At 35.0% G+C, this 13,677-nt stretch overlaps 1 protein-coding gene across 2 annotated transcripts; it reads right to left on the bottom strand.

Annotated features, from left to right (window-relative positions):
* Positions 1-5,375: 5,375 nt before the first annotated feature.
* On the bottom strand, positions 5,376-13,290 carry LOC147472729 (uncharacterized). 2 transcript variants are annotated; one of them, XM_086588353.1, is made up of 5 exons: positions 11,822-13,290; positions 11,141-11,380; positions 10,092-10,244; positions 9,427-9,598; positions 5,376-5,609 (listed from the first exon to the last, which is right to left on the bottom strand). In XM_086588353.1, the coding sequence occupies exons 1-4, from the start codon at positions 13,040-13,042 to the stop codon at positions 9,455-9,457; spliced, it is 1,758 nt and encodes a 585-aa protein (XP_086444479.1). In that variant the 5' UTR covers positions 13,043-13,290; the 3' UTR covers positions 5,376-5,609; positions 9,427-9,454. The 2 variants fall into 2 exon arrangements, with proteins under 2 accessions (XP_086444479.1, XP_086444478.1); XM_086588352.1 differs by lacking the exon at positions 5,376-5,609 and having other exon boundaries at positions 9,221-9,598; positions 11,822-13,289.
* Positions 13,291-13,677: the final 387 nt, after the last annotated feature.

The raw sequence follows: 13,677 nt of genomic DNA, 5'->3' as shown, positions 1-13,677 counted from the left end.
ATAGCATCATTGATATTGGCAAGCATAGCTAGTTTAGTAGGTGGAATTCGTCCTACATAGGAGTGGTTCATGCGATTGTGACAATCAATTGCCAAGTGGCCAAATTTAGTACATATCTGACATTGAGGGCGACCTTGTGAGACATTATTGTAACCATTAGAGGTGCTGGCATTGTTGTTGTAGCTAAATCCATTTCCTCTGCCAGTGTTGTTACTATTAATGAAATTATTTCCTCTGCCTCTATAGTTTCCTCTGGCATTGCCTCTATAAAAACCTCGACCAGTTCCTCTGTTGCTGCTGTAATTATCGAACCCTCTTCCTCTGCCAAAACTATTTGATTGATTTTGATTTTGATTAAAAGCTTGCACTGGATCAGCTTGAATATTGCCTCTAAGATCTTGTATTGAAAGTTCCTCACTGATAATAAGACTATGTAATTCATCAACTTGTACTGGATCATTGTTCGACTTAGTCCTTATGGAAGTAGCAAAAGCAGCATACTCCTCTGGAAGACCTCTTAGTGTATGAAAAACCATATCAGCATCAGAAACTTGTTCACCAGATGCAGCAAGGCTATCAGCAAGAAATTTAAGCTTCTGAAGATATTGCGCCATAGTAAGATTCCCTTTCTTTAAAGATTGAAGTTGTGCCTTGAGTTGATTAATATGAGACCTTGAAAGAGTAGATAGCCTCTTTTCCAGTTGTAACCACAATTGCCTTGATGAAGTGACACCAACAACATAAGGAAGTATTTCATTTTACAGAGTAGCGTTGATCCAGATCATTAACATCTGATCTCTTTTGAGCCATGTAGTGAAATTAGGATTGATCTTGTTTGTGGGATTTCCACATTCATCAATAATAAAACGAGAAGGGCAAATATCTGTACCATCTATATGTCCTAATAAATCGAAACTGATGAAAACTGGCATGATAACTGTTTTCCATAGCAAGTAATTCTCCCTATTAAGCTTTAGAGTGACTAGATTTGTAATGTTCAAAAAGAATATGATGTATTACACTTGGAAGCGCCATTGGAATAGAGAAGTTAATTGAATTCAAACCTTGATCACTGATTGTTGAATGACTACGATCTTGATATAGAAATTGATTTCTCTGATCTGGAATTTGTTGATCTTGAATCGGATCACTTTGATCATTTGATTGACGATTAAGTTCATGTTGAGCTATTTGATCCATTGTTTGTTGAATAAGCACCGCATCAGTATAAGAAGAAGGTTGTTGATTTTGATTGGTTCGAACCATTTTTCTTGATGATTTCTTGATATTGATACACAGAAACACAGAAACTATAAGAGGATGTGAATCTCGATGACGATGAATCTAAATGAAGACGAATGATTGAATGATTACTTCAAATTGACTGAAGAAATCAATTTGAGACAAAGCTTCAAATTAGCTTTAATGGTGGATCGAATCGCACTGAGCGTAATGGCTCTGATACCATCTTAGAATATATTTTTCTCATTACTCAAAACAATCTTGATTACACCTTTATATAGCTGACATGAGTTAGTTAGTTACAACAGAATGACCGTGAGTTAGTTAGTTACAACAGAATGTTCTAGAACTATCTTTGATGAGCTGGCTCTTTGTCTGAAGCTTCATTCTTTTGCTCAATTCTCTACACAATTTACTCAACCCCTCCCCTCTTCAGTAAATGCTACTTCTTCAACTCTTTCATCTTCTTCATCATCTTCATCTTCTAGTTCCATTGCAGTTGAAGCTTTTCAGATGAGAGAATGTTGTCAACCAGTTCCATTATATCATTGTCTGAAAACCCACCTTCTTCTTCACTACACTATCACTCATTTTCACATCTTCTTCATCCTCATTTGTACCCATTACATCATCTTCATCAACACTATTTGAACTCATTGTTGAAAAACAGTAAAAAAGATTGTATTTTTGGACTAAAAATTTAAAATGAGAGAAGCCCAAGTTTGGGGGTTTTTAGCCAAGTCCTTAAAACTCAAAGGAAGAAGAGAGAAGTGAAAATGGTGATCTGGTGGTTCAGATGTTGTGTAGATATGTTACTTTAAGTGATGGGAGTGGTGGATAATTATTAGATGAGGTGTATCGAGTTTTGATGGAATATATGTTTTGTAACTTTTGAGTGGTGATCAGGATTTGTAACGTGTTTGCACTTTGCAGACCTGCAATGTTGCACTTCTGTGTTGGACGCATGTTGAGGTGGTTTGTTATAAAGATCCCAGAAAAATATAGTTTGCAATAAAAAAAAAAAACTACATATTTGATGTAGTTTGAACTTTGAACTTGACAATTTGACATTGAACATTGTCATTTACCAAGTAATAAATGAATTTTAGAAATTATGAACAATTCAACAATTTATTAACAATTAGAGTCAGGTAACCTTGAGCCATAAATTCAGAACATGTCGAGAGCAAGAATCATAATGTGCAGAACTGCATAATGATGAAATTGTTTTTAGTTCTAATATCAAAATTTAAAATGAACGAGTTGCACTGATGTTTTGAGGAACCCCTCCCCACTATCGAGTAGGCTAATTTAGATCTCATTTCTTTGATTATTTAGCTTTTCTTTCTTTATGATTTTAAAATTTATAAAACAACTATAAAATATTTAGAGATACCCTCCTAATAACATCTTTCTAATTCAACCGGCAGTTTTCTACTCTTTCTCAATTTCTCAATTAGAAAGAAATTGCAAACACCTACAGTTTCCTTTTCTACTAATGTCTTTTAAATTGAATTAACTTTCCACATCAATTTCTCTGTATATCCGACGAATAACAATCTATTTTTAAAGGTATTTCACTTTATCGTTTTTTTTTATTAATCTCGATTTTAAGTAATTGTTATTGTTACTTGATTGATCTCAAGTAATTGATAGTCTTTGGTTTTCAACGAAGGATCTTTGTATTAGCTATTAGACTTGCCACACATTAACCACCAACAACTTTTTTTTTGCAGATTTTATAAAAGATAATATTCATCTCCATCATTGATTTGACCCAACCCACCATAAGAAAACCGTAAACTATCAGTTAGTAAACTTTGTACTCACAAACTTTCTTCGCTCCACCAAAACTTTTACAGCCACCCTCTCATAAAATAATTAACGACAAATTCACTATAAGAGTTACAAAAGAAAGATCTAGGCTGTTTAGACTTTAGAAGGATCTAGGCATCTTGCAGAGGGGAATCTTTTAGGAGCAGAAGCTCTACGTCTAAAAAGTTTAACAGAAGTTCAAAAAATCTAATTTAATAACCGAATAGCGTGACACACAGAATATCACATTGATTTTCAAACATAATTGCTAATGATGAAGCTATATTGGAGCCATCAATACAAGGGCGGCTCAACCATATAGCAAAATAGGCCTCCACTTAGGGCCCCGTAGCTCAAGAGCCCTACACACAATATAATCCAACCATTGCCACTATTGCTTTATTAGTGGGGAGATAAAGAAAAAAAATTAAAACCAAAACCCACTATTGTTTTTCATTTATTTTTAACTGTTAGATAAACGTTTTTACATTAGCAAATTGGAAACCATAAAATCACGTTAAAGTAGTGTTAAACACTTAAACTCCTTCAGTTCCCTCGTCTTCTCTAACAAAAAATAACACACCTCCATAACTAATTAAAGTTTTTCATCCCATAACAAATAATCAAGTATAACGCCAACAATTCCATCTTACCTATATTATTTTTTTGCCTTCTATATGGTTTTTCTTTATAATCTCAGTCTCTCTTTCAATATTTGTTTTATTTTATGTATAATGTAATTCAGTTTTTGCAATGTGAATTTGTGATATCTCTCTCTCCATTAACCTTCACTAAATTCGGTAATGCCAACTGGTGATATATGGAGTTTGGGTGTTAGTTTATTGGAATTTTATTTTGGAAAATTTCCATTTGCTGTTGGTAGACAAAGTGATTGGGCTAGTTTAATGTGTGCTATTTGTATATTTGCACTACCTTGAAGCACCAGTTAATGCATCTAGAGAGTTCAAGAATTTTATTGCTTCTTGTTTGCATAGAGATCATGAAAAACTAGCATGCCCAAACCACAAAACCCGTTTTTTTTTAAAGGTTTTAAACCCGTACCTTGAATGCTACAAAAATGAATGCAGAAGATATTGGAAAAAAATTTCTTCCAACAACTATAGGAAATATTTTTAGAACGGGCAGCCAGTATTCCTTAAATGCATATCCGAGTACATACATCAATTTGAACTTGTCCAATAAATTTCTACAACCATTCCAGTTGTGCACAATCACAACATACCAAATAAGAACAAAAGCATAACAAAGAAAGCCTCCTTACATTTGGGAATCAAACACGTATGAAATAGCAAAATGAGCTCAACTATAAGTTCTTTACAAATTTAGTCTTGTCATCACCCTTGCAATTATTTTGGCTTTATCAATGGCTTTGAGTGACTCTTATGATTGATTTGCTTGAGTTGCACCTTCCTCTGACACACGTGTGACAACCTGCAACACAATATTGCTTTATTAGTGAGGAGATAAAGAAAAAAATTAAAACCAAAACCCACTAAACACTTAAACTCTTTCAGTTCCCTTGTCTTCTCTAACAAAAAATAACACACCTCCATAACTAATTAAAGTTCTTCATCACATAACAAATAATCAAGTATAACGCCAACAATTTCATCTTACCTATATCATTTTTTTGCCTTCTATATAGTTTTTCTCTATAATCTCACTCTCTCTTTCAATATTTGTTTTATTTGATGTAGAATTATTCTGTATTCTCTCTCTCTCTCTCTCTTTCTATATTTACAGTTATTTGTTAAATAAAGTTATTGAAGTTTCAAATTGTGCGAAGACTATTTAAGAAAGAAAAAAGAAAAAGTTTGGATCATATGAAATAACGTAAACAAATCAATAACATGTTGTGAGAAAAAAAAATGTAACAATTTTTATTTGTTAAAGTAGCGTTAAACACTTAAACTCCTTCGGTTCCCTCGCCTTCTCCAACATAAAATAACACACTTCCATAACTAATTAAAGTTCTTCATCACCCCATAACAAATAATCAAGTATAACACCAACAATTCAATCTTGCCTATATTATTTTTTTTGTGTTCTATGGTTTTTCCCTATAATCTTTTTTTCTTTCTATATTTGTTTTATTACTCTCTCTCGAAGTTTCAAGTTTGTGTGAAGACTATTCAAGAAAGAAAAAAATAAAAAGTTGGGATCATATGAAATAACATAAACAAATCAATAAGGTGTCGTGAGAAAAAAAAAATGTAATAATTTTTATTAGTATATATTAATCATAGAAGATTCTCTATTCGAACTTTGCTTAGTCCCGATTATCTTGAGCCGCCCCATCAATAAAAAGATGGGACTACATAATACATATCTAGTTCTGATATCAGGAGAGTAAGAAAAATAACATCACTGCGGCGACTTTGGTAAGTAACGAATACATACAGATATAAAATTAACGTTAACTTTTACAAGTTATAGCAACGAAATAAAAATTATAGCAGTAGCATCACTGTCCAACCCAATCTTCCTACAGAATGTAACGGCTGGCTGGCATCCATTGATAGTCAAGCTACCTCACTGGAAAAGGCCCTAGTCGGTGGCCCTATAGGACCTTGATGCAGAGAACGTGGTTGCTCATGTCGCATTGGAGCACTTGAAGACTATCTTCCCTATACAAATCATTAATGTGAATCTCAATTTCGTAATAGATGGTGTCTGTTGGGACATAAACATTAGATTGACATTGACTCTCCATTTTTATAATTCCAAAGCTATAACTTGATATTGTCTACTGATTTTGTAATGCTTGAGTACAATTAGTGGATGACACATAATGTAATTCAGTTTTTGCAATGTGAATTTGTGATCTCTCTCTCTCTCCATTAACCTTCACTAAATTCGGTAATGCCAACTGGTGATATATGGAGTTTGGGTGTTAATTTATTGGAATTTTATTTTGGAAAATTTCCATTTGCTGTTGGTAGACAAGGTGATTGGGCTATTGGGCTAGTTTAATGTTTGCTATTTGTATACCTGCACTACCTTGAAGCACCAGTTAATGCATCTAGAGAGTTCAAGAATTTTATTGTTTCTTGTTTGCATAGAGATCCTGGAAAACTAGCATGCCCAAACCACAAAACCCGTTTTTTTGTAAAGGTTTTAAACCTGTACCTTGAATGCTACAAAAATGAACACAGAAGATATTGGAAAAAAAATTCTACCAGCAACTATAGGAAATATTTTTAGAACGGGCAGCCAGTATTCCTTAAATGCATATCCGAGTACATACATCAATTTGAACTTGTCCAATAAATTTCTACAACCATTCCAGTTGTGCACAATCACAACATGCCAAATAAGAACAAAAGCATAACAAAGAAAGCCTCCTTACATTTGGGAATCAAACACGTATGAAATAGCAAAATGAGCTCAACTATAAGTTCTTTACAAATTTAGTCTTGTCATCACCCTTGCAATTATTTTGTGGCTTTATCAATGGCTTTGAGTGACTCTTATGATTGATTTGCTTGAGTTGCACCTTCCTCTGACACACATGTGACAACCTGCAACACAATAATCAAGAGATCAACATATAATAATTCAATAAAGGTAGGGAAAAAGGATACGAGTTAGGGAGCGGGGGTTGCTGCATATACCTCAAATTTTAGTGTCTACTTATCTAATGGATTGTTGCAAAAGTACCACCTATAGATTTATAAATCATATCATAAAGACTGGTCCCAATATCATGTGAATTCGCTCTCATCATAGTTGTCAGTCATTTTGTTTCTACAGATTGCATACCATTCTTGCTCTATATAAGTGTATTTAAGGAATTAGAAAGAAATCAAGTGTTTCTAATAAGCTGCAAAGACTTTACAGTTAGAATACATACAAAGATTGTATTGGGCGACTTCAATACCATAGGGAAAAAAAGTAAATAGAAATAGAAAGAAGAGTGGCGATACCCCCCTCAAACTCATTTTTAAACAAACATTTCACCATTTAAACCAAGCAAAATAATGATACCAAAAGTGATTATACAAAAATTGATATAAGCAGTCTAGCGTAAATTATTAATTAATTAATTACTTTTAAACCTCAAAGAAGGTTTTCCAAAGGTCGAGGAAAAGTGACTCAATAAACTCGTCTTTGTTCAATCCTTTGAATTGCACATTAGGTTTTGTTTACAAAATTCTCAGCTGTCAGAAGATGTTTTTAATTGAAATAAATGGTCTATAATTTCAATGGGCTAGCGGAATAGAATCCTAATTCGATAGTGTTCCAACAAATGGAAATCAAGGTTTATGCATTCCACACAGTCTTCCATCAATGAAGAAACTATCAAATGAATATAGGCAATATAATCCCAAAGCTAAACTTTTGCTTAAAGGTCTAAGACCTGATCTCCAAATTTCTAGTTTAGTCTAGAACTATACTTAGGTTCCAATGTGGCTATACCTAACATAGCTAGATTTCATACACGCAAAATGGACAGGAAAATAAAAACTTACAGAGAACAGCCCTCTGACATTGCAAATCAAACCTGCAGTATAGCCAATGCAAAACTAAAAAATTTATGTGCAAAATCCCCACCATCTGCATCGTCAAGAACATAAAGTTCAAGTAAACAATTGCACCAACAAAAAAAATACACAGATAGTAAAGTCATGAAAAAAAAAAGAAACAATTAATTATATAACTTCAAATGTAATAATGGCCTCACCGACTTAAGCTGCAACAACAATGACTACTAAAAATCTAATGCAAATGCAGATAAATGATCCTAAGACATAATACCATGCAAACGTTGAACCTAGTGCTACTTCTAAGATAATAACACTACAAAATTAATTAAGTAGGGATTTCATTTTAGAAGTACTTAAAATCTATGAAATTTCCTGGTGCTCACGTATGGTTAAAACATGTTAGTAGATACTAGATAGAAATGCTATTACAGTACCACCAAAGACAATGTGCGCAATTGTGGTCTCTTTTATTTTGTCATTTAGACGAAAAATTCAAAGTTACGGCTTAATAGTCTCATACATACCTTATTCAAATTGTGTCATTGCTCAATGTATACAATACTGATTTTTTTTCCTAGCATGAATGAAGCAAACGAACTAACGGGGTTTCATCCTTTCCATTTAAAAATAGTTCCTCGATCTTTAGCAACTTCAATTACTTTTGTTGTTGTTCGGTAATCTAATGCCACCACACTCACTATCTAGTATTGCCATGTGATTATCAACTGTACGTGACGTCTGTCAGTGAAGCAACTACAAACTCGCTATAACAAATCTACGAACTTAACATTAGAAAGAATTGTTACCTCCATCCAAGGTCCTTCAGGGAAAAGATTTGGAGCAACATGTACATACTTGGAAGATTATTCTACACTCCAAGAACGAAACCACATGGAGACTATCCAAAGAACCTGCAATATTGTCAAGTGATTATATATTTGCAGTAAATTGCAAATGCTAATTTACTTGAGATACAAAAGTAAAAAGCCACTTTTCTTCAGATTAGTAACAGATGAAAATCATTAGATTAGGGAAAAAACGACTATCCCAGGAAACAAATTGATTAATGCAGAAAGCATACTTTACCTTCTTATGCCTAATTCCTCGTGACTAAAAATCCTTGGCTGCACAGTTCCTCATGTCTCTCCCTTTTAAATGTTGTTTCCAACATTGGCATCCAAATCAAACGCCTAATCTGGTATGAGTGGAATTGATATACAGAGTCACACCACCTTTTTAGAGCAGACTAACTATGAAGAGGAATTCGGCTTTGAACTTGAAGCATATCAATTTGTCTATATGCAATCTGATTCGTCGTCATCTTCAACCACTTAAGATGAGTTTAAGTGGTAGCAGTAGCAGTAGTGGTGTTATGCTAAATCAAGTTCATCAGAACCATCATCAACAACGTGCAATGCTTCTAGCACCTACTTCTTCTTCGCCTTCACATGGCTAAGCTTGTGATTTTTAGTTAAGGTGAAATTTCCTTGCTGTATCTGATGGAATTCGTGGGGTTCTTGATAACTCATCATATTTTGTACAACAGATTTTAGACCCCTCCACCCCTCCCCAACCAAGTTTGCATAACTGATATGGATAGTTTGTACAAGAGCTGCTAATGAAGAAGCTATATTGGAGCCATCAATAAAAAGATGGGACTACATATCTCGTTCTGATATCAGGAGAGTAAGAAAAAAACACATCACTGAGGCGACTTTGGTCAGTAACGAATACATACAGATATAAAATTAACGTTAACTTTTACAGGTTATAGCAACGAAATAAAAATTATAGCAGTAGCATCACTGTCCAACCCAATCATCCTAAAGAATGTAACGGTTGGCTGGCTGGCATCGATTGCTAGTCAAGCTACCTCACTGGAAAAGGCCCTAGTCGGTGGCCCTATAGGACCTTAGCCCCCTCTCATTTCGCAATATAGTCGCACCCCGTATAGGTGTCTCTCCTGAGAAAAGGCATTGCAGTGTTGGAATTACTCTATTCACTGATTGAAGACAAACAATCTGCTGCCAACCCTGCAAAAAAGAAACAAGAATCACAATAAATTACCTGGGGGAATGGGTGAAATGAAAGCAAAAAAATAACGCCCATTCTCTTCTGCCTATTATAGGTAAACAATTAAAATAAAAAGTGCAGAAGTGCCCGAGTCATAAAACATTTGAAAAGAAATGAAACAATATTGTTGTGTTTAAATATATTTCGAAGACAAATGAGAAGAAGGGTAGCAGAAATTTAATTTTCTGAAATGCACGAGTCTGTGGGCACTATAAACTAGTGCAGGCTACTTTGAAATTTCCCTAGTATAATAATCAGCATGGAAGAAAGAGGATTTTGGCAAAGCCTGACAGAAGCTTGTGAAAGCTTGGGAGGTCAAACACCCAGTTGGAAGTACAAGGTCAAATATCCATGTGGAATAAGATCAGTGTAGATATATCTACACAACCACTAGGCAAGCTCCTTTATTCAGCTTCAACCAGAATAAAGGCCACTGGGACAAGAGCAAGATACCTCGAGATCCAGATAATGTCTTATCGCAGAGCAAGCACTGTCATTGATATTCACGTCATAGTCCCGAGCTTTCTCAAGCAGGCGCTGCAAGAACTCTGTCGGACGTGCAAGAGCTCCGGTAGTGTCCCATAGAGTAAATGACTCACTCATATCCTAATAAACAGCAAAATAATTAGACAGATCTAAGGATACATGACAGCTTACAGAAATGAATAACTTCAACACGCATCTCGGATATGGCACTAATTAGGGAAAAACAAAAAAATAAGAAGCAAAATGTACACCAGGATACACAGTTTTATGTTTCCAAGAGAGCTTGATAATAAAGATCCAGGAGATACACATAGAAACGTTGAACAAAGAGGCGAAGTGTGAAAGCTGACTGAGTCTCAATTAAACTCCTAGCCACTGAATCACCTAAGTACGGAAAGACAAAATTAAAAACAGTTGATACTAAGGACAATAAAGGAAAGTCACCAATCCTTGATCCGTTTACGAAGTTAGTCTTACTCGGTTATTCAAGACAAATTAGTTATACATTAAAGTACAATGGAAAAATGACGGGAAAAAAAAATTGCATGTCAAAATTTCATTACGAACAATATAACCAATACTTTGGTTGATAAGATTTATTAACCTGCAGAGGGAATTGCTATTTCCTCTGACGTCAATCATAACAAGAACAAGGGAGATGCTCCGGCAAACAAAGGTGGTCAAGCATCTTTTTCTCATGTTCACAATTGTATCACATAATGTTTTACACTTTAGTATCATTCAAAGAAGTCTCTCTTCCCTATATTCCTTTGACTCTCATCAATGTATTTCAACATTCTATTGAACGAAGGATCATGGCTAAATAAGTTCAGTAAAATAATTTCTAAATATACGCCATTAATTCAACTTTAAATCAGTTAAGAAACAACAGATTAGCTAAAGGTTCACATAACAGCAAACACCACAAGTGGAGGCACAGAAATCTTTCAGTGTAAAATAGCTACACAGTCTATTACTTGGCACAATTTAACCCAAGCTATAATGAATAATCATACCTCAATGAAGGCATCAGGACAGGGGCACTCCTGTTTCTCTGACATTTGCAGCATTTTTTCTGCAGCAGTGCGGCCATCCCGTCGGCCAACAGCCTGGAGGATGTGCGTTACATTATCCACGTCAGACCTTGAAATCCTAGCTGTCATGCCTATGTCAAGGATGACAAAATGAGGCTTTTCCCCATCTAACGAAACGAGGATGTTTCTAGGACTCATGTCTGTATTGACAAACCTGTCATTCTGTAAAAATAAATATATAGAGATATTTTTAGCAACAGACAGCCTTAAGAGAGCAACACACATAAATAAAAACTATTTGCATCTCCTAAATTAAATGCATCATCAACGTGAAGCTCCAAATTTGTTACTTGCAAATTATGCATAAATGTTGTGATCTAGGAACATAGAAATGTGGTAACTAGTTCAACACACTTTTCGTGTATCTGCCCCTTCATTGTAGTCCTATAGTTTCAGGGTGATTTCAATATATACAGTATACGAATTTTTTAAGGTCAGAAATAGGAAACTATCTAGAAGCTTAGATGTTTTGCTAAACCCCACTCCTTGTTCATTGTTAGGTGAAGAAGAATATTAAATCATGCCAATTGATATATTTGACACAATAAAATAATAAGATGCGTATGTACAACTAATTCAGAGTATAGTATAAGTATAGTGTACCAGCAACATGTTCAAACTTGCATGTGTCCCATCGCGAACAATATTATCCCTCACTTTACGACTTGGATTCAGATTGCCATCACCCTGTATAATGCGTGCAACACTTACCCCTTCCTCAAAAGTCTCCACCAAGACCTCAGGATGAACCAAAGGATAAAGAGGCTCAGGGCAAGCCAAATACCACCATTTGCTCACACTATACGTCAGAATACGATTGAAACAGCTCAAAAGCACAGCTTTCCTGGTAAGATCAACTTGAGAACCCATGAAAACTGCAAACTCTTCTAAATTTTCATCAAACCTCGACCACTTAAATTTAGTAGTAGGGATTATCAAACTCAAAAGTTTGGAGAAAAAGCGAACAATCGATAAATCCCTCTCAAGTGATTCTTTAACACCAGGATGCCTAATTTTTACAGCGACCACACGGATCTTTTCTTCTTTGTCTGGATTATCACATCTTAAAGTAGCTCGATGCACTTGGGTTAGATGTCCAGTTCCTACAGGTGCCTCTTCAAAATCAACAAAAATGTCAAGAAGGTTACGCCCAAATGCCTTTTCAACAGTTTCTTTAGTGTATTCAAAACTATGCTCCAGCGGTTTAATAGTTTGAAGTTTTGAAAGCTCATTGCATAGATCACTAGGGAAGAGATCTCGTCTTGTCGCTGCCCATTGACCCCATTTAATGAATGCAGGCCCTGCTTTCTCCAAAGCAACATACACAAAGTGAAGCCACTTTTCCCTGTATTGAGGACCAAAATAATGTGCAAACAGCGGCATTGCTATCACTGGTGTAAACAAAATGGAGAGGTAAATAGCTCTAGCAAGCATTTTAAGACCATCTAAAACTGAATACAGCAAGGAGGTTAAGTAGAAATCCCTCCCAAACATTTTTGCAAGCTTATAGTCCCCATTAGTATGGAAATGCTGCGGGACACCCCCTTCTCCCATCCATGTCCAGGCTAGACCTCCTCCAGCCACAGCTGTGTAGCCCAACATGGCAGTCGGAGACCAGTAAAATTTTCCTCCTTTTAAACCTCCTGCTGCTGCCTCCATAAGAGAGCGCGTCTGCATCTTCCATGGAAACTCAGAAAGATTTTTCGTGATTGTCAAAGCAGTGTTAACGGGTTGGAGATGAGAGGAAAAATTTCGGGCAGCGTATAGATTCCCAGTTGTTGCTGCCTTATTACGCAGCATCACCAAATTCCTAAAAAAAGACATTCTGCAAAGGAAAAACAAATAGTTGTTACGCCACAGTCCTGTAGATATCTTTACCACATTAGAAATTCATTCTTCATCGAAACTAACACATAATATACTTCTTTTACGATAATAATCATGACAATATGAAAATATAATCTAACTTCAATTGATTACAACCAACTGATTCATTCATGTAAGAGAACCAAATAAAATTCATACTTAATACTACTTATTACCCAGAAATAATATACTTTTAATTTACGAAAACTTATGCCATTCAAATTAAAAAAACAAAAAAGCGAAACTAGAGTTTAAACGCAGTGAGGCTTTTACCTACAGGTGGTTTTTTATTCTCATCTGTTTTGGTAAACTGTAATAAGGTCAGAACTCGGAATAACCTGCATATTTTAATTGGAGTTCCATATCAGAAAGAATAAGGTCCACTTCAACACTAGGGTTTCCACGGCTACCAAATATTTTAATTGTTTCCCCTATTTTCAATTCCATATTTTATTTTAAAAAAATGCACGGACGGATCTCTTTTTATCCGTTAGTTAACTTCTTCATATAACAATCAGTTGCCAACCCTGCAAAAAAGTTAACTCTTACCTGAGGGAAAATTGTAGGAGTTTGTGCCTATTTCTAAATTTGCT

The sequence above is a fragment of the Coptis chinensis genome, unplaced genomic scaffold, assembly GCF_015680905.1.
Source record: "Coptis chinensis isolate HL-2020 unplaced genomic scaffold, ASM1568090v1 utg912_pilon_pilon, whole genome shotgun sequence".
NCBI lineage: Eukaryota > Viridiplantae > Streptophyta > Magnoliopsida > Ranunculales > Ranunculaceae > Coptis > Coptis chinensis.
Note: the sequence above shows the minus strand (reverse complement) of the source record. Positions and strands in the feature narration are given on the sequence as shown.

What these genes read in the sequence shown, in the direction of transcription:
- LOC147472729 (XM_086588353.1), bottom strand. Translation starts at nt 13,042, where the DNA reads ATGTCTTTTTTTAGGAATTTGGTGATGCTGCGTAATAAGGCAGCAACA. An exon ending in CAAGTTTGAACATGTTGCTG is followed by an intron (nt 11,381 to 11,821) that starts GTACACTATACT and finishes TTATTTTTACAG; the next exon opens with AATGACAGGTTTGTCAATAC. An exon ending in GTCCTGATGCCTTCATTGAG is followed by an intron (nt 10,245 to 11,140) that starts GTATGATTATTC and finishes GCTGTTTATTAG; the next exon opens with GATATGAGTGAGTCATTTAC.